Raw genomic sequence first — 26621 nt, 5'->3', positions numbered from 1 at the left:
TTTTCCAGGTAACACTACTGAAGGAATCTGGCAGTCAGCTTGAAATATTTTCATTGTAATGTTACTTAAACGTGTATGATTGATTGTACATTTCTGTATTTGTCTACCCAGGCTGCCATAACAAAATACCACAGACTGGGGGGCTTAAACAACAGAAATGTATTTTCTCACAGTCTGGAGGCTGGAAGTTGATAACTAAGGCGCCAGACAATTGTGTTTCTGATGAGGCCTCTCTTCCTGGCCTGTAAACGTCCACCTTCTCACCGTGTCCCCACGTGGCCTTTCTTCCGTGTGTGGGGAGTGAAAGAGATCTCTAGTTCTTATAGACCTCTATAAGACACCAGTCCTATCAGAGAGGATCCCAGCCTTAGGGCCTCATTTAACCTTCATTACCTCCCTAAAAACCCTTCCTCCAAATTCAGTCACATTAGGGGTTAGGGCTTCAACCTATGAATTTGGTGGGGATACGGTTCAGTCCATGACAGTTTCTTATGTTATAGCTCTTATACAACTATGAAAGGATAACTAATTGATAAAGTAAATACAAACAACATTCCCAAACCGATAAAACTAATCACATTATTTTTTTAAGTATAGTTGATTTACAATGTTGTATTAATTTCTGCTGTACAGCAAAGTGACTCAATGATACATATATATATTCTTTTTCATATTCTTTTCCACTATGGTTTATCACAGGATATTGAACAGTTCATACAGTAGGACCTTGTTGTTTATCCATCCTATATATACTAGTTTGCATCTGCTAACCCCGAACTTCCAATCCTTCCCTCCCCCACCCCCCTTCCCCTTGGAAACATGTTTCTTCTCCATGTCTGTGAGTCTGTTTCTGTTTTATAGATAAGTTCATTTGTGTCGTATTTTAGATTCCACATATAAGTGATATCATATGGTATTTGTCTTTCTGACTTCCTTCACTTAGTATGATAATCTCTAGGTCCATCCATGTTGCTGCAAATGGCATTATTTTATTATTTTTTTATGGCTGAGTAATAGTCCATTGTGTATACATACTACATCTCTATCCATTCATCTGTCGATGGATGTTTAGGTTGCTACCATGTCTTGGCTATTGTAAATAGTGCTGCTATGAACATAGGGGTGCATTTGTCTTTTCAAATTATATTGATAGTTTTGTCTGGGTATATGTCCAGGAGTGGGATTGCTGGGTCACATGGCAACTCTATTTTTAGTTTTTTGAGGAACCACCATACTGTTTTCCATAACGGCTGCACCAGTTTACATTCCCACCAGCAGCGTAAGAGAGTTCCCTTTTCTCCACACCCTCTCCAGCATTTATTATTTGTAGACTTTTTAATGATGGCCATTCTGACTGGTGTGAGGTGGTACCTCATTGTAGTTTTGATTTGCATTTCTTAAAAATTAGTGATGACGAACATCTTTTCATAATCACATTAATTTAGTGTGATGAATTCTTTTTCCCTAAAAGTAAATTTCTGGTATTATGTTTAGTAGCAGAAAAATGGAACCTCGGGTCTGGTTCTGCTTTGACGCTACCTGCATTCTGACTTCAATAACCATGTAGTGCAAAGTGTTATTAATAACCTCAAGACTTATCAAAAGAGCTCAGCCAGACACCAATGACTGATGGTAGCTGGAAGTCACAGAGTCGCAGACCCGTGAGTCTTCCCCTGGCTTCTGGCACACACCCGTGCATGGGACCTCGGCTTGACCGGGACACAGCTGGGGGCATCAGCGCCTCGAGGCTGTGCTCCAGGAGAGGGAGCCTGCCCCTCCCCCCCTCCCAGCAGGCGCTCTCCCTTTCAGGCATGAGAGCTGCCTTACAAGCCGGGGAGCAGCCTGGGCTGGGGCACCTGCTGCTCAGGGGAGTTGCACGCTGGGAACAGCACCCAGAGCATCTTGTTAAAGCTTGAGTACACTTGCAGCATCTCCTGCGGAGGGGAGGGAGCACCTGGTCCCAGCTGACTCACTGGCAACCCTGCCAGGGGTGTCAGAGCCCTGGCAGGAAACAGATCTCACACTCAAATTGGGTAATTGAGAAGAGTTTGAGAAAGGGACTGTTGGCAAAGGCGTGGGCACGGTGTGCGGGACACTGGCAGGAATCTTGCAGTACCTCAACCCTAGCAACTGTGAGGAGCCCGAAGGGGCAACGGGAGGGGGCTGTTACTGGACCACATGCAGAGGAGCTGTGTGGGAGAGGCTGTCCAAAAGGAGCAGAAGGGCATCGCCAACCCACGGTGCCCGGCATGGGGGGAGCCAGAGGGAAAAGGCATCTCTCTCCACCGCCTCCCAGCCTCCTGCAGGTGTCTCCCACTGGCTAACCCAAACTGGAAGCCAGAGGGCCAGTGAGCCTCCCAGGGCATGAAGAAGGGTGGAGATAGATCCAAGGGGCAAACGAAATATCCAGCACACCCGGCCACCTGGAGAGAGCCTCTGGGGTCATTTTGCAGACAGTCTCATTTGTCTGTCCACAGACACTTTGTTTGCTGGTTCATGATAATTAAACAGGTAACAAAAGCAATGCTAATAGTTATAATAGCAACATTCTTAGAACAAATTGGTCTTTTGAAAACAAGATTAGTATTGTGGCATTATTGAAATCTAATTTAAATGGATATTTAATCCAATTATTGCTGGACTTGGGATCTGAAAACTATCTAAAGTTCATTTGCATGCGAATAATGAAAAAAATTCAAACTCTTAAACCAGTAATAAGGGAAATGGTTTATTCACTCCATTTTCAACAATAAATCAAGGTTTGGTGCTATTGCTTCCACTTTGCCTTCGATGCAAATTATATCCACACATGCAAAGTCTATTTTCATAGGTGCCATGACATCATTTGGCCTTTGCGGTATACAGACTCACCATTTGTGAACCGGGTTTGCCCCTGTTCTTTTCCAACTAAACAATGACAAAGTATCATATTACTCTCCCCAAATTGTTGTTTTCACATCAAGTCAAGGCCTTTATTAAGTAGCTCTTTGTGAAAATGACTTTCATTGATTGATTATCTGAAAAAGGAAAGGTTTACTTTTGTAATTGATAAAGAGAATGTGCTGTTGGTTGTCATGTTGACATCGGTGATTGCTTGGTGTCGACACAGACACACAAAGATTACAGCTATAACTGGTGGTCAGAATGCTTAAATTGATTATCATGTTATCTAAAAGTAAGCTCAGAATTAAAAGCTTGTCACAGAGAATTCTCAAACTCCAAGAAAATGTCCAGAGATTTGTAATCTAGGTAGGGGAACTGCGTGGTAGGTTCCTGACCACTAAGGACATTTGTGCTTTAAAGACACTCAGAAATGTGGGCTCAAGATGGTGGAGAAGGATGTGTTTCATGTGAGCAGAATGTCCAGGATGGTCAGTCCTGTATTAACCATTGCTGACTGACCTGCAGGTTAATGCTCTTCCACACGCATTGAGCACGAGGGACACAAGAACGAGTATGCCGACGTCCTTCACCTGAGGCTCCTCCAGGGTAATAGAGGAATAAGTAGATTTAAATCAAAATGAAAAGAAACATACCAAAAAAAGAAGGCTCCCCTAAAGAACAAAAATATTATGAAATATGAAGAGCCCTATGGGTTGCTGGAAGTCTAGCTTGGTACATTGGGAGAGCTCCTCCTTGATAACATGCAGTAAATGCCTTCAAACGTTTATGTAAGTAGGAATTTAGCCTAAAGAAGTAATCTTGAACTCTTGAACATGTACCAAGATTTAGCTATTAGGATGTGCATTACAGCACTGTTTATAAAATTTTATATATATAAAATATATTGACAGGTTCTCCCTGGAACCTGTCAATATATATATGTATATGTATAAATGTGTGTGTGTGTGTGTGTGTGTGTGTGTATATACAGAGAGAGAGAGAGAGAGAGGGAAAGGAGAATGAAGGGAAAAGGGAGGGAGAGATAGGAAGAGAGTTGGGAGTTGCAGTAGACATGGTTTTTATTATTTTCCTTTCACTTTCTTCAAACAAACACCTTTAATAAGAAAAACAGTTAAAAGTTCTACAACCCACCTACCTGATAGGACCAACATAACCAGTCTAACTCAAAATCACCACCTTAAGTCTAATCTTAGCCAGGTCATCCTACTTCTCTTGCTTCAATTTAATCTCTTACAAAAATTAAAAGCATGGAAATGGCAAATGATCAAAATAATAATAGAGAAATCCTTAGATGAATTACGGTATAAACATACAGTGAATACTCTGGGGGTGGGGGGGTTTGTTGTAGAATATTTTTTTTTAATTTTTTTTATTTTTTTTATTTTTAAACATCTTTATTGAAGTATAATTGCCTTACAATAGTGTGTTAGCTTCTGCTTTATAACAAAGTGAATCAGTTATACATATACAATATGTTCCCATTTCTCTTCCCTCTTGCATCTCCCTCCCTCCCACCCTCCCCATCCCACCCCTCTAGGTGGTCACAAAGCACCGAGCTGATCTCCCTGTGCTATGCGGCTGCTTCCCACTAGCTATCTATTTTACATTTGGTAGTGTATATATGTCCATGACACTCTCTTACCCTGTTGTAGAATATTGACAGCATGTGAGATGTCCGTGATGTATAAAGTGAGGAAAGCCAGTTACAGAGGGGCATGAAATGCGATCCTAAAGCATTCCAGTCTCCACTAGCTTTTTTCAGTTTCTCAAAGCAGTTGTAATCCCTCTGCCACAGAGCCTTTGCATCTGCTGTTTCTTCTTCCTAAAATTCTCTCCTTCTGACCCCTTTACCTGGTTAACTGTTTTTTATTTCTGTATCTCAAATCAAAGCCCAACTCTCTGTCAGCATTTAAGTTTATGATTATATGATTTATTAGTAGTAGTACTTGTTTTCGATTACTGTCTGTGCCCTAGATGATAAATTCTGCAAGAACAATGAATGGTGTGCTTTCACTCACCATGGCATCTCCAGAACCTTAAAACATAAGAGAGAACTTAATAAATATTTACTGAATGAGCCAAAGTTAACTTCTGTATCCATAAAATGATATAATCTTAAAACCTTTATTACAGAGATGTCCTGTGTTTCTGAATCCATGAATGAAAGTCACATTTATTTCAAATTGATTAAACTCAATATGACAAAATTTTCCAGATTGATTGAGCAGATAATTCATTGTAATGAGAGAACCTTGAAGTCTTGAGATTAAGGTCTTTTCAGGATGGAGCATAGATGTGGAAATAGCACCCACGAGGAATATTTAGTGATGCAGGTCCTATATTTAGACAGTAAAATCATAGCATTTTAAAGTTCAAACTGCATTTCATTACAAAACTGAAGCCCAGAGACATGACATGACCTGCCCAAGGTCGCATAGTGAGACCAGCTCAGGACCTTTTAACCCCGTGCTCATCCCACCCACCTCGATATAAAAGAGCAGAATAACTCCCAATTCCAGTTGTGGAATCAGTAGAAACTCAGAGGAGGGATAAAACAGGACGGTAAAATAGTGAAAAGAAATTCTAGATTTAGGAATGTCTGAAAATATCCAGTAGACTGGTAGGCAGAGAAGCCCAGAATAATAGCAGGCAGGTCTTTAGCTTAATTTCTTCTCTGCCTAAACAATGACTAGCTTTTTAAAATAAGAAATTGATATTTGTGTGTATGTGTGTTTGCTGATGAGATGATCTAGGTGGCACCACTGAGTGCCCAGTGTTTAGCACAATGCCTGGCACAAGGTGGTTGCTCAAAACATGTATGTCAAGTGAATGAATGAGTGAATGAAAGACAGAGCAGGCAGGCCCTGCTCAGACTCCCCTTATTCACCCACTTGTCTGCCAACGGGAGAAATCACTCACACCGTGGAAGGCTGAACGGTGCTCCCTCCCAAAAAGATATCCAGATATCCACGTCCTAATCCCTGGAGCCTGTCAATGTCATTTTATATGGGGAAAAAAAAAAAAAGAATTCTGCAGATGTGATTAACTAAAGGGTCTAGAGATAGGGAGGTTATCCTGGCTTATCCAGGTGGGCTCTAATGCAATCACGTGTATCCTTATGAGAGGCTGGCAGAGGGGTATTTGATACACAGGCATGAGATGAGAAGTCAGAGTGACCACGGGGGTGGAAATTGGAGTTATGTGACCACAGCCAAGGGGTGCAGCAGCCACTAGAAGCAGGAAGAGGCAAAGAATGGATTCTCCCCTAGGGCCCCTGGAGGGAACGCTGTCCTGCCAACACCCTGGCTTTGGCCCAGTGATGCTGTAAGATAATAAATTTTGGTTGTTTAAAGCCACTAAGTGTGTGGTAACTTGTTATTACATCAGCCACAGGGACAAATTTTGGTCCTGGGAAGTGAGACACTTCTGTAACAGATGCCTAGGAATGTGGAAGTGGCTTTGGAACTGGGTAGTGGGTAGAAGCTGGTAGAATGTTTGACGTGCATGATAGGAAAAGCCTACACTGCCTTAGACAGATTTTTGGTAGAAGTGGATGTTTAAGGTGCTTCTGGTGAGGACTCAGGAGGAGGTAAGGAGCAAGGAGAGAAAGCCTGTATTTTCTTAGCGAACACACGTAAAGAATGCTGGTAGGTATTTGAACCTTAAAGGCCCTGCCAGTGAGGGCCCAGAAAGAAATGAGGAAAATATTTTTGGAAACTGGAGGAAAGGGGATCCTTTGTTATGCAGTAGCAGGAAGTCTAGGAAGTAATTCTTCTAGCAGGAAGTCTGAATTATGTTCTATAGTTATACGGAAAGCAGAACATATAAGCAGTGAACTTGGATATTTTGCTGAGATTTTCAAGCAACGTATTGGATATGCAACCTGGTTTCTTCTTGTAGTTTATGGGAAAATTTGAGAGGAAAGAGATAAATTGAGGTAACTGTTAAGGAAAAATGAACCTGGACTTGATTTGGGAAAATTTCAGCAAATCCACATGGTAAAAATGCTAAAATTAGGAGATTCACCATTAGAAAAGCACATTCCGAAAAGAAAGCCACAGGTGTAGCTGGACAGTCATTGGCTAGTGCCTTGAAAGGATGGAAAGGTTAGAGTTTCCCATCACACAGAGGGTTCCCTGGTGACCAGTGGAGCCCCTCAATCATCTCAGCAGGAGCCGGGAATAGGGATGACATCATCAGAAAAGATCTGTGGAGGAGCCTCTAATAGCCTGAATCCCCTTAACATACACGGGAGATTCAAAAGGTTTTTGAGCTTGTTATATAAGCAGAAATGTTGCCAGATTGAATCAGAAGGGACAAAAACAGGACAAGATGAAAGAAGGCTGATAGACTGCCCAGATTCTACAGGCAGGACACAGGATAATTATTTCTGTTTTTTGAAAGCCAGCCAGTTTGTGATAAGTTGTTGCAGGAACACCAGTTAAGACTCACAGGAAATTAATACTCACACATCCAGTGCTAAACAAGACATTTTTGCTCTTTAATTAAAGCAAGTCATTATTAACATTAATTACATCAAAATTAAATGTTGAACAGGGAATATTCAAAACGTATTTATCAGGCATAAAGAACACCTATAAGACAGACACCCATGTACCCACCAACCTGTTTACAAAACAGAAATAACCATTACCTTTGAGTCCCCTGTGTCTCCCTCGGAGAGCATATTCCTGTCTTTCCTGCAGAGGTAACTACTGTCTTGAATTTTGTGTTTATCCTTCTCTTTTCTTAATTTTTTAGATGTGTATCTTTACATGTTTATTTTTTAATTTTGCATGGTTTTAAATTATATAAAGGAGATCCTATTATACGTTTTGTTCTGTGACTTTAAAATTTGCTTAACATTGAGATGTGTCATGTAGCTTTATTTCATTCGTACTAACCACAGCATAATGTGATATTGTAAAGATATTCCAGAATTTAGTAATCCTTCAAGCAATGGACATGTAGACTGTTTCCCACTTTCAGCTCTCCTGAACTGTGTATGCTGCTGTGAACATTCTTGTTTATGCTTCTTAGTGCAAGCATGTGAGTGTCTCACTAGGGTATATGCCTCAGAGTAGAACTTCTGGGTCACAGTGTATGAGGATCTTAACCCTTACCAGAGGTATTGTTTTCCAAAGTTCTAGTACGAAAGTTCAAAATTCAGTTTCAATTAGTCAGTGTCTTCCTTTTTTAACCTCCCAGCACATATTGCTGCTATAATTTATTTGATATATAATCATATTTGCCTTTTCTCTCTCTTATATAGGGTTACTTCATGATTAACTCTTGGATTCTCAGTGATCTTTACCTATGATAGTGTTTCAGAACTAGATATACATTCAGTCGGGGAAGAGGCTACATTGTTCTTGATAGAGGTGAAGGAGCACAGAGACTACACGAACAAACTCTAGAGCTGGAATGTCTGGGTTCAGAACTGACTAGCTGTGTGACCTTGAGCTGGTGACTTAATCTGCGCCTCAGTTACCTCCAATATGAACTGGAGAAAGCACTAGTACTCACTTCTGAGGGTTACTGTGAGGATTAAATAACAATGTGTGAAACACTTGGAATTGTGCCAAGTACAGTAAGCATTGTGTAAGTGGTTGTCGTTGTTATTATTATTAATGTTGTGGTTCCCATAAAGCAAACCCATGTAAAAAGTCAAACACTCCCAGCAAATAACACTGTCTCACACTTAATAGAAATGATCAGATGTAAACACCCGTATCTTCACATCAGCAAATCTAAAAACCTTTCTTCTGTGCCTACACTGTCCCCCCATTTGACAGTAGCCCCTCCTGTCAGATTCCCCCACTGGGCTCTGGGTTCCATCCCATGTTGCCAGGACCGTCGATGCAGTCACTCGTCATCCTCCCTCTCTACGAGGCCATTCGCATCTCATACAGACGTTTCCTAGAATCTTCCATCTTAAAATATAAACTCCCAAGACTCCATGTTCCCTTGTCTTTAAATCATAAAAAGAATTAACTATAGATCCCCCCGCCCAAATGTTTATAATCGCTCTCCACAATCTCAGCTCCCATCCTGCCCCACTCACTGGGAGCAGTCTTGTCAAGGTCACTTCCATGCTGCTCAGTCACACTGTCACTTCTCCATCCTCTCAGCAACACATGACACACTTGATCATTTGCTTCTCAGAACACTCCTTCCTTGGCTTCCCTTATACAGCTCCCCCTGCCTACCCTGGTGTCCCTTCCACCTCGCTGACCATCCTGCTCAGGCTGACTCTACTTCCTTCTCTCCCTGCACGATCTTGTCCAGTCTTGTGGCTTTCAAAACCTTTAAAAATGCTGATGAGTTCCAGAATTGTAACTCCAGCCCTGACTGCTCCACTGAGCTCCAGACTTCCGTAGCGACTGTTTGACATCACCTGGATGTTTACTAATAACAGTGATGACAGCTAAGCAGTCACAGGCTTGCTTTCTTTTTCAGACATGCCAAATTCGTCCCCGCCTTAGCGCCTTCACGTCTGCTGTTACTGCGCACATATCTCTGCATTCCTGACTCTGTCCATTCAGTGGGGTCTTCACTCAACCATCACTCTCTTAGCAGCCCTCTCTGACCACTCTATCCAAACTAGTCCCCAGCCCCCATCCACTTCTGTCTCCCTGTTCTTAGTGTCTTTAGGTATTATTAGAAATCATCTTGTTCATTTGTTACCGGTTTATGTCCTTTTCCCTTGTACCTACCCCAACTCCCTCCAGAAATATGTGTCTTTAAAGTGAAAACATGTGCTCAAAGACTTGATGCCAGAAACAAAGCCTTCACTTTCTATAGATAGGAGGAAAGCACATTTTGCAGGTGACATGTTTATAGAAAGCTTGGGAACATAAAACAGTAGCACCTACTGTGTGCCAGGCATTCAGAGATGCCAGGGATAGAGTGGTGAGTAGAAGAGACAAGGGGCATCCTGGAAGGTCTGACACATAGTAGGGGTTTAATAAACAGTTGCTGGATGAATCATTGATTCATTTTAGTCCACGCAAGTTCTGTCTCTGATTATGAATGGAAGACAACTGAAACATTCTTACAAATGTCTACTCTATTATTAATTTTTGAGGAAAATACATAAACAATTATAATGATATGGATGTGGAAGCACTAAAGGTATTCAGTAAATCAGGAAACCCAGGAGCACTGATATTTAAATACCCATGCATAGCATCACTTGCAGCCCAGCATGCTATTGTTCTGTGTTCCCAAACAGTCTATAAAGGCCGTGTTTGTGTCTGGATTTCCAATTTGGCTGAAAGATGTAAAAATCCTACATTGTCAGACAAATTGCTTTGGCTATATCAGCAGAAGTGGCTTAAAAGCAAAAATGGTATTCCAGTGATTCCACCTATAACTCCTTGATGTTGAAATCCCAGTATAAAAACAGCCATTTGAAGCAAACGTCTATTTAAAAGGCAAAGAAAATATGAATAGGAAAGTGTCCAGGAAAGTAGAGATTCAAAACTGGTTCTTAAGTTATGAATTCTATGAGAACCAGTTCCAAAATATCTCCAATTCATTATATAATAAAATAGATAATGGTTTTATAGACTTTGTATAAATATATCTTCAGTGTCTGATGGTTTTCTCTTAAAAGGATAGGTTTTTATTTTTCTTTTTAAAAACTGTGTTTACTGAGCTGCCAACTTTTGTCTCTGATTTCATTCATTCCTTTTCCTCACAGCCCTCCCAACTCCCACTCCACTTGGACTAATAAATACATCTGAGAAATCAGAAATTTAGGCAAAGGTCTTTTACTTGTGGTTAGGCTTACATCGTTCCAAAAAGTAAACATAACTAACACCTAAAAGTACCAGAGGAGGTGCTCCGGTATCAGTAGAAGGCACTGATCGTCATCACACAGAGAAAGCGTGATGTGGATCCTCCTGTACGGATGCCAGTACAGTCCCGTCAAATGAGGACACTCTTTTCTGAGTGTGACAGTGTTTGTTAGGCAAGAGTAGGAACCGGAGGCTCTTCTCCACGGGGTTAGGCAGCCAGGCCCTCCAGGGGCACGATTACAGATGACATGGAGGTGACTGTGATGGTCACAGTGACGCTGACCCCAGCTATGACAGCAGTACTGACGTCAGCAGCAACAGCTCGGCCGGATCTGTAAATCCTTCGGGTGCTTCACAGCCAGCTGATCATCCCGGATCCATTCCTGGGACAGACCACAAAATCCCCTCTCACAGAAGTGAATCCAGTGTATTCAGTTACCACTGAAAACACACCAGTCCTGGTATTTGCTAGTTTGGAAAAAATGGTGCATACTATTGCATCGTTTTGGAAATCAGTTACATATAAGCTACAAGAAAAATGTATTGTTAAAAAACACATGCATGGATACTTCTGGTGGCATGACTTTAAAACCCTGTGCTTGGCTATAAAAACATAACAGGCAAAATTAATGAATAACAATTTTTATGAAAAAAAAAAGAGGAAAGTATTTTACTATACCAAAACTGGTTTAAGACATATCGAAATCAAATTTTATGCAAATACCTCTAGAAAACTGAATTATATAGTTAAAATGTTAAATACAGAATATGCTTTAAAATTAATGTATTAAAAGTTACTATATATTAAAGATATGATTTGGAAATTAGAGCTGTTACAAAATACTCTGCAAATTTCATTGTTTAAGAACCCTGGGAAGTTGCCAAATCACCATGCGGTCCTCCCTTACACTGGGGGGTCTATTCTGAGTCTGGAGAGAGTCATTACATAACATACAAATAAAAATAAGAGTAAAACACCAGGTACAATTAATTTAATTCACTTCCTGAGACTCAGAGCTCAGTGACTTGAATAAAATACGACAACGTTTTTTTTTAAATACTGAGAACACTATCTTCTGGCAACAGCCACTACACTTTTGTGTTACAAGTAGGTCATAAAGATAGGGCTTCAGGGAGAAATAGAACACAGATGAACCTCTAAAGGAGAAAGCTCTCGCAGAAGACTTATTATTCTCTTTTTATGAGGTACGAACAGAAAAATAGATAAAACATAACAACCCGGATTATAGACTACAGGGGATTTTTCGTCACTAGACTTTTATGATGTTTTATGAATGATCCTTAATACAGCAATCTTCCTGCTGAGTTACCAGGAAATAATTTCGATCATCAATAATACAGTTAAAAAGTTCACCCCATTGTAATATCCAGATCAAGAGACCTTCCCTCTTCTTTATTTTATGTATATAATAACAGACAATCACGTCTCTCCAGACTCATGCCCAACTGAAACTTTCATTATAATGAAGAGACAGGACAGGAAGGAAAATTCTGGTACCATTTATTTTTCTATGACAGAAATAAAGCTGCTGTTTCACAGCTTGAAAAATACACAGTAATCATTGTGCATTACAATAACTGCATAATGCTAAAGCAAGTGATCTTTCCCAGAAAACAAAAATCTGTTTTCCCTATGACTCCTTCCCCACCCTCAACTCAAAAATTACCATATAATAACGTCCACCTAAAGTCAGCAAGCTTCCGATGCTGCATGTCGCACGTAAGCAGTGTGATCCAACACAGCAGGACAATGCCAGTCTCTGCTTCTGTGTCCTACCTGTGCCCACAGCCCGCCATGCTTTATAACTCTTCTTTAAAGCCTTTTCGTGTCTCCTGCCTGGCTCTGTCTTCCTCACTGGGTGCCAACCATGTGAAATAGACCTTCACGGGATCGATGTTCCAGTGCTTGTGGAACGATATGGGAACTTGGTGAGATAGGTAGTCCTTAGGGTAATCCACAGGCCGAGCCTGCAGGAAGAACAGAGAATCCCGCTCTCTCACTCATCGAAAACAATTTTGCTTCAGAATAGCATTTAAATGCATGAAACGATTGCTCTCCTTCAATATCTGATGTTGGCTATGGGAATCTAAAAGCAAGAAGGAAAATCTTTTCCACTAAAATCTTCCCTCTAATAGGGAAAGGAAAACCAGATTAAACTCCCATTTGCCTCCATCTGCGACGACGTGTGTTCCTATCTGATGAGACAGAGGGAGCTGCCCTGTCTTTGCTTCTGCATCTCCAATTACTTTCGTATCCCAAATGCATCGCTTTTTGCTTCTAGGTTCCACAGTCATGCCTCTGGGATATTCCTCAACTGTGGTAATAACTATGAAAAGTTTTCCTTGGTAAGTCATTTAAGTTACTATTATGACTTCTGCAAAGAGGCAGAAAAACTTATTTCCCAGGTCTAAAGAAACTAAAGAAACTTTGGCCATACATGGTTGTGTGGCGAGGTGGGGCAAGGAATTTTGGGCATCCCTACTGCCCGTCTGCTGCTTAACTTGGAATTAGGCATGTCTTTCAGAGTAGGGAAAGCCTAGAAAAGGAAACACTACGGAGACAAAGCAAATCAGTGGTGTCCTGGGTCTGCGAATGGGGGTGGGGAATGAATGCAGATTCACGCAAGGGAATTTGGGGGGCATGATCCTAGTGTTTTAAAACCGGGTTTGTGGTTGCCTAGCTCTGGAAATTTGCTAAAAATTTTCAAGGTACCATTCACACCATTACTGTGTGTGAATTGTGTATGGTATATAAATCATACCTCAGTACAGCTGTAAAAAAAAAAAAGTGTGTCTAAAATACAATCAGTCTCCATTTGTTACACTGTTCAGTGTGCTATAATCTTTACAGATAAGAAGGTTGACATTTTGCCCAATTTCTGTCCCTCTCATGCAGGTTAAGCCAGCTCTCTTTCTCGTGTACAGCTTCCCACCCTGCTCCGCCTCTGCTCCTAAGTCCTCCTTGCTCACACTGACCCTGCCTGTCTGGGATTTCCTTTTGGCATTTTGGGCACAGAGGTTGATTACAGACTTCTCAGCATCACAGATGCCTCTTTGGATGCATTTTACTCTTCTAGTTTTGTCTTGTTCTTTTCCATGACCTCATTTATCAGAAATGATTAGCACATTCTAATGCTTAATAATCCAGCTCTTCACTTGCAGAGATGACTCCTGAGAGGCAATTAATCACTTCTGGAATCTGCATTAATAAAGGCAAAAATATTATGGATTTATTTTTTCCTGTGTTACATCTGTTTTTATCTCCAACAGTTCATTTTTAAGTGTGAAAAACAAGCAACAATTTTAATATATTGCTGGACTCAGTTTGCTAATATTTTATTAAGGATTTTTGCATCTATGTTCAAGAGTAACACTGGCCTGTCCTTTACTTCTGTAATGTACCATTTTAATTCCTTTGTTAACTTTTTAGCTTTTTTTTTTTTTTTTAGTGATTTTCTTAGTGCTTGCTCTAGGGATACAATGTACATCTCTCACATTTTAGGTTAATGTTGGCCTCATAAACTGAGTTAGGAAGCATTCTTGCTTCTCTAATTCAACTTCATCAATGTATATAAGTTTAAATACATTTTCTATTTCTTCTTGAGAAATAGCCTTATTTAAAAAGTGTAATCTAGAAATTTCTCCATTTCATTTTTTTTAATTTTTCAATTCATCATTAAAAAAAATTTTTTTAGTATCTTTATTGGAGTATAATTGCTTTACAATGCTGTGTTAGTTTCTGCTGTATAACAAAGTGAATCAGCTGTATGTATACATATATCCCCATACCCCCTCCCTTTTGAGCCTCCCTCTCACCCTCCTTATCCCACCCCTCTAGGTGGTCACAAAGCACCGAGCTGATCTCCCTGTGCTATGCAGCAGCTTCCTACTAGCTATCTATTTTACATTTGGTAGTGTATATATGTCAGTGCTACTCTCTCACTCTGTCCCAGCTTCCCCTTACCCTCCTGTGTCCTCAAGTCTGTTCTCTACATCTGCGTCTTTATTCCTGTCCTGCCGCTAGGTTCATCAGTACCGTTTTTTTAGATTCCATATATGTGCATTAGCATATGGTATTTTTCTCTTTCTGACTTACTTCAGTCTGTATGACAGACTCTAGGTCCATCCACCTCACTGCAAGTAACTCAATTTCGTTTCTTTTTATGGCTGAGTAATATTCCATTGTATATATGTGCCACATCTTCTTTATCCATTCGTCTGTTGATTGACATTTAGGTTGCTTCCATGTCCTGGCTATTGTAAATAGTGCTGCAATGAACATTGTGGTACATGTCTCTTTTTGAATTATGGTTTTCTCAGGGTATATGCCCAGTAGTGGTATTGCTGGGTCATATGGTAGTTCTAGTTTCAGTTTTTTGGGTTTTTTTTGTTTTTTTTTTTAATTTATTTTTCGCCGTGTTGGGTCTTTGCTTCTGCGCGAGGGCTCTCTCCAGTTGCAGCGAGTGGGGGCCACTCTTCATCGCAGTGCGCAGGCCTCTCACTGTCGCGGCCCCTCCTGTTGAGGAGCACAGGCTCCAGACACGCAGGCTTGGCAGTTGTGGCTCATGGGCCCAGTCGCTCCGCGGCACGTGGGATCCTCCCGGACCAGGGCTCGAACCCGTGTCCCCTGCATTGGCAGGCGGACCCCCAACCACTGCGCCACCAGGGAAGCCCCTAGTTTCAGTTTTTTAAGGAACCTCCATACTGTTCTCCATAGTGGCTGGATCAATTTACATTCCCACCAACAGTGCAAGAGTGTTCCCTTTTCTCCACACCCTCTCCAGCATTTATTGTTTGTAAATTTTTTGATGATGGCCATTCTGATGGGTGTGAGGTGATACCTCACTGTGGTTTTGATTTGCATTTCTCTAATGATTAGTGATGTTGAGCCTCTTTTCATGTGTTTGTTGGCCATCTGTATGTCTATTTTGGAGAAACGTCTATCTCCATTTCATTTAAATTGTCTAATTTGTTGGCATAATTGTGGTAGGGTATATAAAGATACCCCTCCTTCATTTCTGATTTTGGCAATTTTTGTCTTCTCTTTCTCTTGGTCAAGCTAGCTTAAAGGTTTACCAAATTAGAGCTAATTTTTGGCTTAATTGATTTTCTCTATTTTTCTGTTTTCTATTTCATTGATTTGTGCTCTGATCTTTAGTATTTCTTTTATTCCACACAGTTCAGATTTGGTATTATTCTTTTGCTTCTCAATGTAGAAACTTAGATTATTGATTTAATATCTTTATTCCTTTCTAACATGTTTAAAACTGTAAATTTCCTTCTAACCACTATATAGCTGCACTCAAAGTTTTTGATATGTTGTGTTTTCATTTTCATTCCATTGAAGGTATTTTCTAATTTTCCTTATGATTTCTTTTTTGACCTATGGGTTATTTCAAAGTGTGTTGTTTAATTTCCAAATATTGGGGGAATTTCCCCAATTTTTTTTCTTGATTTCTAATTTCATTCCATTGTTCTGGGAGGTGAGTCTTGTTTTATGACTTAGCATATGGCCTATCCTGGAGAATGTTCTATATACATTTGAAAAGAATGTTCATTCTGTTGTTGACGGTGAAATACTTTATATGTGACAGGTCACGTAGTTAATACTTGTCTATTTCTCTTTTCAATTCTGTCCATTTATGTTTCATGTAATTTGAAGATCTGTTGTTAGCTGTATATATACATTTATAATTGTTTTCTTCTCTTGATGTATTAACCTTTGTCATAAAATGGCCCACTTTCTGTCTAGTAATATTTCTGTTCTTAAAATCTATTGTTTTTAATATTACTATAGCCACTCAAGCTCTCTGTGATCAACTGTTTGCATGGTATATCTTTTTTATTTAAATTTTTAGAACTATTTTAAAATTGAAGTATAATTTACAATGTTATGTTAGTTTCAGGTGTACAGCAAAGTGATTCAGATTATATATATATATATATATATATATATATATATATATTCTTTCCATTAGAGATTTTTACAAGATATTGAATATAGTTCCCTGAGCTACATACAATAGGTCCTTGTTGTTTACATATACATGCTACTATATATAAAATAGATAAACACCAAACTCCTAATTTATCCCCCAACCCCCACTATCTCTTTTGGTAACTATGTCTGAGTCTATTTCTGTTTTGTAAATAAGTTCATTTATATCATTTTTTTAGATTCCACATACAAGTAGTGTCATATGATTTTTGTCTTTATTGGACTTACTTTACTTAATATGATAACCTCTAGGTCCATCCATGTTGCTGCAAATGGCATTATTTCATTCTTTTCTGTGGCTGAGTAATATTCCATTGTGTATATATATCACATCTTCTTTATCCATTCCTCTGTTGATGGACATTTAGGTTGCTTCCCTGTCTTGGCTATTGTAAATAGTGCTGCAGTGAACATTCAGGTGCAGTGAACATTTGGGTGCATGTATCTTTTCAAATCATGGTTTTCTCTGGATATATGCCCAGGAGTGGGATTGCAGGATCATATGGTAACTCTATTTTTAGTTTTTTAAGGAACCACCATATTGTCCTCCATAGTGGCTGCACCAATTTACATTCCTCTCTATGATCAACTGTTTGCATGGTATATCTTTTCCTTTTATATTCAACCTGTTTGTGTCTATGAATCTAAAGTATACTTGATTCTTATAGACAAATCATACTTTTTATCCAGTCTGACAATCTCTGCCCTTTGACTGGGGTATTTAGTCCATTCATATTTAATGTAATACTTGATATAGCTGTATTTTCATTAGCCATTTTATATGCCATTTTTTTCTTTGATACCTTGTTTTTATTTCCTTTTGCTATATACCAGGATGTGGTATTGCTGCAGCATATGGTCCTATATTTAATTTTTTGAGCAACCTCTACAGTTTTCCTGTAGTGTATATGCCATTTTTTTAATACATTTTTTTGTCCATCTGTTTCTCCTTTATTGCCCTTTTTTGTTAAAATCTTTTAGTGTTCATTTAAGTCTCTTTAAAAATATAGCTAAAACATCAAAAAAGTTACTTTCTTAAAGGTTTCTCTAGGGATAACATGTATCTTTAACTTAGCGGGTTAATACTGACTTAACTCCAACAAAATCAACCTTGCCCCAATAAAGCTCCACTTCTTTCCCCTGCCTTTGTTCTACTGTCATCATATATATTGCATTTATCTATGTTATAAAGTCAGCAATATAGAGTTATATTGTTTTAAACAATCTTGTGAAAGAAATTAAGAGAAAAATATCTGTATGTGTATATACACATCCATATATTTTGTTCATACAGACACATTTTTCCTCTCTTATATACACACATATGTGTATACATACACACAAACATGTATATACATAGTCTTTCCAGTGTACTTAATTCCTTCCTATATATTCCAGGTACCACATGGTGCCATTTTCTTTCAGCCCAAAGAATTTTCTTTAGTCTTTTTAAGGGAAGGTCCATTAGCAAAGAATTCTCTCACTTTTTGTTTATCTGGGAATGTCTTTATTCCACTTCCATTTTGGAAGGATAGTTTTACTGGATATAGAACTTCTGGTTAACTTTCTTCTTTTCTTTATGCCTTCAGGCCTCTTATTTCTAATGAGAAATCAGCCAGTAACATTTTAATTTCCATTTTCATTAGGTTTTTGTTGCTTTTAAGATTTTCCCTTTGTCATTGTTTTTCAGTGATTTGACTCTAACATGTTCATGTGTGATTCTTTTCCTGATTATCCTACTTGGGCCTTGTTGAGTTTCTCAGATCAACAGATTGTTTCTCATTACATTTTTGAGAAAATGTATTTCTTAAAAAAAATTGTTCTTGTCCCATTCTTTTTCCCTTCTCTTTTTAAAAAGGACCCCCATTAACTGTATGTTGGTATACTTTGTTTTACCACTTGTCTTTGAGGCTGTGTTCATTTTTCTTCAGTCTTTTTTCTGTTCTTTGGATTAGGTAATTTCTATTGATTGGCCTTCAAATTTACTGTTTGTTTCTTTTGCCATCTCAAATCTACTGTTATGTCCATTTAGAGAATTTCTCATTCCTTTTATTGGGTTTTACAACTATAGAATTTTCATTTGGTTCCTTATCATAGTTTCTATTATTTTTCTATTAAGACTTGCCATTTGTTGAGTTAACGTAATCACATTTTCCTTTGACTACAGTTTCCTTTAATTCTGTGAATATAGTTTTTTTTTTTTATTAGCTGCTTTGAACTCTCTGTCTGTCAAACCCAACATCTGGTCCCATTCAGACTCTGTTTCTGTTGATCAGAGTCCATTTCCGTTGACTACATTTTTTCCCTGAGTTCAGTGTTTCTTTGCATGTTTCACAGTAATTGACTGGAAACTGGTTATTTTTAAATAATGTATTATAGCAACTCACAAATCTGTTTGTTTACTACTCTTTTTTAAAAACTAATTTGCCTGAACTTACACTGTGGAATCTTTCTCCCTAGAGTGTGTGGCTGCTAGTTTCTCAAGTTTTAGTTCTTATTTTTATTCTTTAGGATGACTTTCTAGAAGTCACTCCTGTGCCTGAATAACTTCGTAGTTAGTTTGTAATATAGGCAGAGATTGTGCTCAAACGTCTCAAGCCCATAAAGCTTCAATCTGTGTGTGGATTGGAAAGGACATTCAAAGCTTCAGTGGGTTTTCAAACATGCCTTGGCTTGTAATTACTTTCATCCACTGTCCCATGTGCATGCACGTAGTTTCCCAGTGGGCCAGAGAATTGTGGCCAGCTTCTCTAGCCCTACTATGCTCTCTTATTTCCAGGGTATTAGGTATTAAACTTCTGACCAATAATCCCTTCCCCGTAACTGAGACTACAACCTCAGGCCAGTGAAGATGCAGGTTTTTCTTGTTTGTTTCCTACCCAAATTTGACAATTTTAGCTGACATACCTGTGGGTTTTCATCTCTCCCACAAATCAAGTCCACCCCCTCTGACAGCAAACCTGTTGTTTTTTTCCAGCCAGGCCCATACTGGTGAAACTACTGCTGCTCTCTCCAACCAAGCTGGGATGGAAGGCAGGTAGGGTGGGGGGTTTTCAGGCAGAAAGGCCTCAGATTCTGTTGCTCTTACCCAGAACTACAGTAGTTTTTCAGGAATTAATGCTTCTCAGTGCTCTTTGGTTGACTTCCAGATTCCTGAAATAGTTATTTTGACAATTTTGTGCAGAGGATTCACTGACCATTGCACACTGCCATACCCATTAGTAGCATATAATTTTGGAAGAGCAGAAAAACACATGCTCTAGATACTTTGTTTTTAACAGAGGGATATACTAGACATTCCTTGAGGCCTCCTTCTGAACCTGTGATCTCACAATAACCTTCCCTGACTAAAAGGAGAAGAAATGTGGCCCAGGCAACTTTGTATCTGAGTTTGTTTCCAAATGCCTGCTCTAACTTACCAGGAATCCTAGATTTTATCTCTTTCTCAATATGAACAAATACACTGTTTGGACCAGTATTCAAACATTACAAATGGAAAGTAATGTCCAAATCAGAATGTCCTCTCTTAAAAGAGGCTTAAGAATTAGAAGATAAAGCAGTGTCTGTTGGGGAGAATACATTTTGAGCATACTTTATGACTTTGGAAAGGTTTAAAATTTATTATGTGAATTAGAGAAATCAAGAGTTTTAAAGTATGGGAAACAACAATTTAAAAAAATTTTTGAAATTATCTTCAAAGGACTTTTACATAAGGAGAAAAGAAAGAAGGAAAATAATCCTTATCATTTCATTTAGTAACGTATTCTTCCCTAAGTGAAAAAGGCTGCTATAAAAACCTAAGACCGGGTCTTCCCTGGTGGTGCAGTGGTTAAGAATCCGCCTGCCAACACAGGGGACACGGGTTCGAACCCTGGCCCGGAAAGACCCCACATGCTGCGGAGCAACTAAGCCCATGCACCACAGCTGCTGAAGCCCACAGGCCCAGAGCCCGTGCTCCTCAACAAGAAAAGCCACCGCGATAAGAAGCCCGCGCACCGCGACGAAGAGTAGCCCCTGCTCGCCGCAACTAGAGAAAGCCCGCGCGCAGCAGTGAAGACCCAACTCAGCCAGAAATAAATAGATAAATAAATAATAAATAAGACTATGATAGTAACAGTGATAAATTATTTCCCTTATACACCAACAGTTTTAATTACCCTTCCTTTCTGTGAGTGAAACATTATGATAGTGAGAGAGAGGGTAAGAGAGAATAACTTGCTTTTTTAAGTCCTATAACACCACACATAGGCTCAAGGTTTTAAAAGATGGCAAAGTACCTTTTGATTAGTAGCAGGAGGGAGGTTTCTCATACATTTCTTATTATAAAAGTCTATCTTTATCTTTCCTTGCAGTCCTCAAGAACGCAGAAGTGGATTCTGCCTTTCTTGGTGTAATGCAAGCACTTTCTTTGCCTTGTTCAAGTGATCTCCTATAGTGCTATTTCTGTCATGCCCAATTCTCTATATGGCTATAATAGCGTTTGCTACTGGTTATGAAATAAAGCATGAAGACTATATTTTCGATGTAAGGGAGGGCACTTAAAATACCTATGCATTCAATTTTCAAAAAGCTTTGGATTTCTTAAAGGAGAGCATTAAGTGAATGTGGGCTATGGTTCTTTTTAGTGCAAATATATCTGCTATTATTCTTACAATATCAGAATAGTCACTGATCAGAATATTCACTAACCCGATTCTTCAAAAAAGAAACTACTAAAAAGATCGCAAAAGGATTCCCTTCTTACCCCACACTGCAGGATGGTGAGACTATTAGCACCAGCCACCCCTGGTAAACATCATCTCATCTCTTCTATAACCCCCAGACTATAAGCTTATTGAGATGTTATACTGAAACTTAATTAAGTTTAGCCTGTCAGTTTAATAGCAACCAAAGAGGAGAAAGCCCAATAGACAGTGTAAGGACTGAGGACAGTGTAGAACTGCAAACACAGTTGGTGGCTAGCGGAACAACATTAAGTCAGTCCTGTATATTTTTAAATAGCATCTGATAATTTTTAAATACCACCAATTTTTTTTTAACTCAAAGAAAAAAAAAAGAACAGCTTTTACCTGAGCCTACATGCAAGGATGCTGGTCAAACACCATTTCATTTTCTAGATGTTTCTGCGTTCCATCTTCATGCTGTTACCTGGTACAGCATCAACCCTCTGGACAAAGAGGTCTGTTAAGGATTTCCCCCTGGAGCCTGTCCACACAGCTCTTAAGACCGTTTCCAGAAGAATAGGTGAAGGGAAAGTAGTAGTACCTTCAAGTGAGAAGAAAACCCCCCTCTCTCCCTCTGAGGTAGGAATAAAAACATTTTTCTCACCTGATGGAAGAGAGGGCTGTGTGTCACAGGGATTCCTAACCCACTAAAGCACATCCCCAGGACCATATCATCAGGAGCGTCATTGCTGTAGCAGCGACACTTGCTGGCGAGAAGTCTCCTGATTGCCTCTCTGCTGAAGACCATCCTGGGGGAAGCCAGAGCAGACAGAGAAGGCGGTTAGCTCCTCACAACCGGTAATCTGAATAAGGAAACGGAGTTCAGAGCCACATTTCTGATAAAGATGTTGACATCAGCAGTGTTTTATATTTATTATTCTGAGGGAAATGTTTCTGTGTTTCTATGAAAGGAAAAGCACTTTTAATATGTTTGCCTATCTAATAGGCAATTTTATTTCTTTATGTATATCCTATACATTAACACTTGGCAGTGTTCTTTTTCTAGTATGTCACTGGAAAATTAGAATAGTTCTTAAGTTTACACACTCTCGATGAGATCAGTAACAAAATCCGCCAACATTCCCAGCAGGTAGATGGGCCCAGAAATACTAGGTACCTCAGTTATACAGGTGATGACTGACAATGAGATCAAATCTAATTGAAAAAAACCATGCATGGCCCAAGTGATTCCAGAACACAGAAGCTTCCTTAAGGTAATTTCGAGAAAGAGGGAAAAAAAGAGAGACAGAGGGAGAAAGAGATTGATTTATCTCAAATAGTGCTAAGACGCTGCTTGACCAGATATGTTGGGTACTTTCTGGTGGAACTCACAGCCATCCCCACCTTTCTGTGCTCTCCTCAGCACTGTAGAAGGCTAGAAACTCTACAATATTTTCCAGACTCTCTGGCCAGATGGGTCCTGGCTTCGTCCTGACGACAAGGGGCCCAATACTGGGGGAGGCCATCTGCTTCTGGCTCTGGTGGTCTCTGTGGCAGAGGCAGGTGATGGGGGGTGGGTAGCCACAGGCTCCAGCACAGCCGGCATGGGATGGCAGATCATCGGTGATGGTCCCAAAGCAGCAGTGACCTGGAGCCCATCCCAGGTCTGCCCCAGATGCAGTGCTGTTAACCCGACAGTAGCAGCGGCCACAGCAACCCACACCGATAGGCCCCAGAAACCAGCACCCTTTGCTCCTTCAGCTTCAGAGGCAACAGCGCTTCCTATAGTTACTGAGCTCTGGGTAAAGCCACTTGCTCCCTCTTATTCCTCTGGCCCTTTCCAATACATTTGTACCAAGTTCCTGCAATAAATTCTCCTCTTTTAAAAAATATAGATTGGTTTCTGCTTTCCCTTCTGGTCCTAGAGTAGTAATGGATCTTCTCATATCATGAATAACCCGATAGCTGATAGGGCTGATATGGTTCACAAGTTCATTCCCAATAAGCAACAACTTTCTTGAAGGCAAAACTATCTAAAATTTATCCATATATTCCCATAGCCAAATACAGGGTCTCACATACAGTATGCCCTTAGTAAAAGTCTAATAATCCAACAAGTGAGAACAAAGCTGCCTTTGCAAAGCTCTTCCCCAGGGAGGGAGAGTTCTATGAATCAGTCTAGTCGGGAAGGAAAGAGGGCAGAGCACTTGAGCACGATCCCTGACGCAAACATGTCGATTCCTGCTCAGCTGGGCTCAGTTCAATGCCATATAACTAACACCAGTGACCACGGCTGGTGATGCAGCGACACGGAAGACACTCTCTGCCCGTACTGAGATGTCAGAAGACTGGATGGAATATGACCAAACAGAGGAAAAAGAAGCTCTTTATTTAAGGTGGTACGAGGAAATATGACCGTACAAGATGAAAAAAGTGCTTATGACCTATACAACAGGGAAAAGTGCAAGTTTGAAAACTCACCGTAAACTGCCTCTCTCTTAAAAATCTAGTGTCCATCAGTGACTCAGGGCCTCACACCTATGTGCTGAGCCAAATTCCTGCTCTACTGACCAATCCCAGGAAAGAGCCTGTGTGAAGGGACATGTGTTCACCATAAACAGACATTTCCCTTAAAGTGTCTGCCTGATGTCCTGTCAAGGAACATTTCATAGGTAACTAATTGTCCCAATCACAGCACGCATCTCGTCCTCTTAAACCCTATTTGAATAAAAATGCTTCTCTTCTGCCAGCATCCAGTAGAATGAAAAAGAAAAGAAAAGCCTTTCATTTTGGCGTGCTCTACCACCCACCCCAAAAGGAAAATTACCAGTTACAGCATAGTATGTCTGTTCTGCCAACTTTTAAATATTAAAAAGATGTTGATCAATAAAACCAAGAGCTGGTTCTTTGAAAGGATAAACAAAATTGACAAACCTCTGGTCAGGCTCACCAAGAAGAAAAGAGACAGAAACTAAATAAAAAGAAATGAAAAAGGAGAAATCTCAACTGATACCACAGAAATACAAAAAACTGTAAGGGAATACTATGAACAATTATATGCCAACAAATTTGACAACCTAGAAAAAATGGACAACTTTCTAGAAACATACAGCCCACCAAAACTGAATCAAGAAGAAATAGATAATTCGAACAGACCGATCACTAAAAGTGAAATAGAATCTGTAATAAAAAAATAAAAAATAGGGCTTCCCTGGTGGCACAGTGGTTGAGAATCTGCCTGCTAATGCAGGGGACATGGGTTCGAGCCCTGGTCTGGGAAGATCCCACATGCCGCAGAGCAACTGGGCCCGTGAGCCACAACTACTGAGCCTGTGCGTCTGGAGCCTGTGCTCTGCAACAAGAGAGGCCATGATAGTGAGAGGCCCGTGCACCATGATGAAGAGTGGCCCCCGCTTGCCGCGACTAGAGAAAGCCCTCGCACAGAAACGAAGACCCAACACAGCCAAAAATAAATAAATTAATTAATTTTAAAAAAAAGCTGTGTTCAGGAAATTCCTCTACCAAAAAAAATAAATAAATAAATAAATAAAAAATTAAAAAAACTCCCTACAAACAAAAGTCCAGGACAAGATAGCGTCACAGGCAAATTCTACCAAACACGCAAATAACTTATACTGATCCCTCTCAAACTCTTCCAAAAGACTGCAGAGGTGAGAACACTCCCAAAGACATTCTATGAAGCCACCATCACCCTGATACCAAAACCAGACAGACACCACCAGAAAAGAAAATTACAGGCCAGTATCTTTGATGAATATAGATGCAAAAATTCTCAACAAAATGTTAGCAAACTGAATCCAACAACACATAAAAAAGATCATACACCACAACCAAGTGGGATTCGTCCCAAGTTCACAAGGATGGTTCAACATATGCAAATTAATCAATGTAATACACCACATAAACAAAAGAAAAGTAAAAAACCACATGATCATCTCACTAGATGCAGAAAAAGCATTTGACAAAATTCAACATCCATTCATGATAAAAGCTCTTACCAAAGTGGGTATAAACGGAACATATCTCAACATAATAAAAGCCATTTATGACAAACTCACAGCCAATATAATACTCAACAGTGAAAAGCTGAAAGCCTTCCTGCTAATATATCTGGAACAAGACAAGGATGTCCACTCTCACCACTTCTATTCAACATAGTATTGGAAGTCCCAGCCACAGCTATCAGACAACAAAAAGAAATAAAAGGTATCCAAATTGGAAGGGAAGAGGTAAAATTGTCACTATATGCAAAGGACATGATACCATATATAGAAAACCCTAAGGACTCCACACAAATACAGGTAGATCGAATAAATGAATTCAGCAAAGTAGCAGGATACAAGATTAACATTCAGAAATTGGTTGCATTTCTTTACACTAACAATGAAATATCAGGAAGGGAATGTAAAAAAAAAAAACAATACCTTTTAAAATCACACCAAAAAAATAAAATACCTGGGAATAAACCTGACCAAGAAGGTGAAAGACTTATATGCTGAGAATTATAAAACATTAATAAAGGAAATTAAAGAGGATTCAGAGCTCTACCCACCACCAGAGCCTCCCATCAAGCCTCTTAGATAGCCTCAACCACCAGAGGGCAGACAGCAGAAGCAAGAAAAACTTCAATCCTGCAGCCTGTGGACCAAAAACCACAGTTACAGAAAGATAGACAAGATGAAAAGGCAGAGGGCTATGTACCAGATGAAGGAACAAGAAAAAAACCCAGAAAAACAACTAAATGAAGTGGAGATAGGCAACCTTCCAGAAAAAGAATTCAGAATAATGATAGTGAAGATGATCCAGGACCTCGGAATAAGAATGGAGGCAAAGATTGAGAAGATGCAAGAAATGATTAACAAAGACCTAGAAGAATTAAAGAACAAAAAAACAGAGATGAACAATACAATAACTGAAATGAAAACTACACTAGAAGGAATCAATAACAGAATAACTGAGGCAGAAGAACGGATAAGTGACCTGGAAGACAGAATGGTGGAATTCACTGCTGCGGAAAAGACTAAAGAAAAAAGAATGAAAAGAAATGAAGACAGCCTAAGAGACCTCTGGGACAACATTAAACGCAACAACATTCGCATTATAGGGGTCCCAGAAGGAGAAGAGAGAGAGAAAGGACCAGAGAAAATATTTGAAGAGATTATAGTTGAAAACTTCCCTAACATGGGAAAGGAAATAGCCACCCAAGTCCAG

General features: G+C 39.6%; 1 protein-coding gene across 11 annotated transcripts in view; it reads right to left on the bottom strand.

The window, feature by feature from the left end:
• Window positions 1-10673: 10673 nt before the first annotated feature.
• B3GLCT (beta 3-glucosyltransferase) overlaps window positions 10674-26621 on the bottom strand; it is a 119244-nt gene continuing 103296 nt past the window's right edge. For 3 of the 11 annotated variants that reach the window (XM_059903048.1, XM_059903055.1, XM_059903057.1), the window contains 2 exons: window positions 22054-22198; window positions 12212-12695 (listed from right to left, as the gene is read on the bottom strand). In XM_059903048.1, coding sequence (XP_059759031.1) covers window positions 12528-12695; window positions 22054-22198 — 313 coding nt within the window. In that variant the 3' untranslated portion in view covers window positions 12212-12527. Of the gene's footprint in view, window positions 11090-12211; window positions 13927-19813; window positions 19879-21794; window positions 21893-22053; window positions 22199-26621 lie in introns of those variants that run through there. The other 8 variants (XM_059903051.1, XR_009498758.1, XM_059903054.1 and 5 more) reach the window with 8 other exon arrangements.

The sequence above is a fragment of the Balaenoptera ricei genome, chromosome 18 (assembly GCF_028023285.1).
Source record: "Balaenoptera ricei isolate mBalRic1 chromosome 18, mBalRic1.hap2, whole genome shotgun sequence".
Taxonomy (NCBI): domain Eukaryota; kingdom Metazoa; phylum Chordata; class Mammalia; order Artiodactyla; family Balaenopteridae; genus Balaenoptera; species Balaenoptera ricei.
This window is presented reverse-complemented; position numbering and strand designations above follow the sequence as displayed.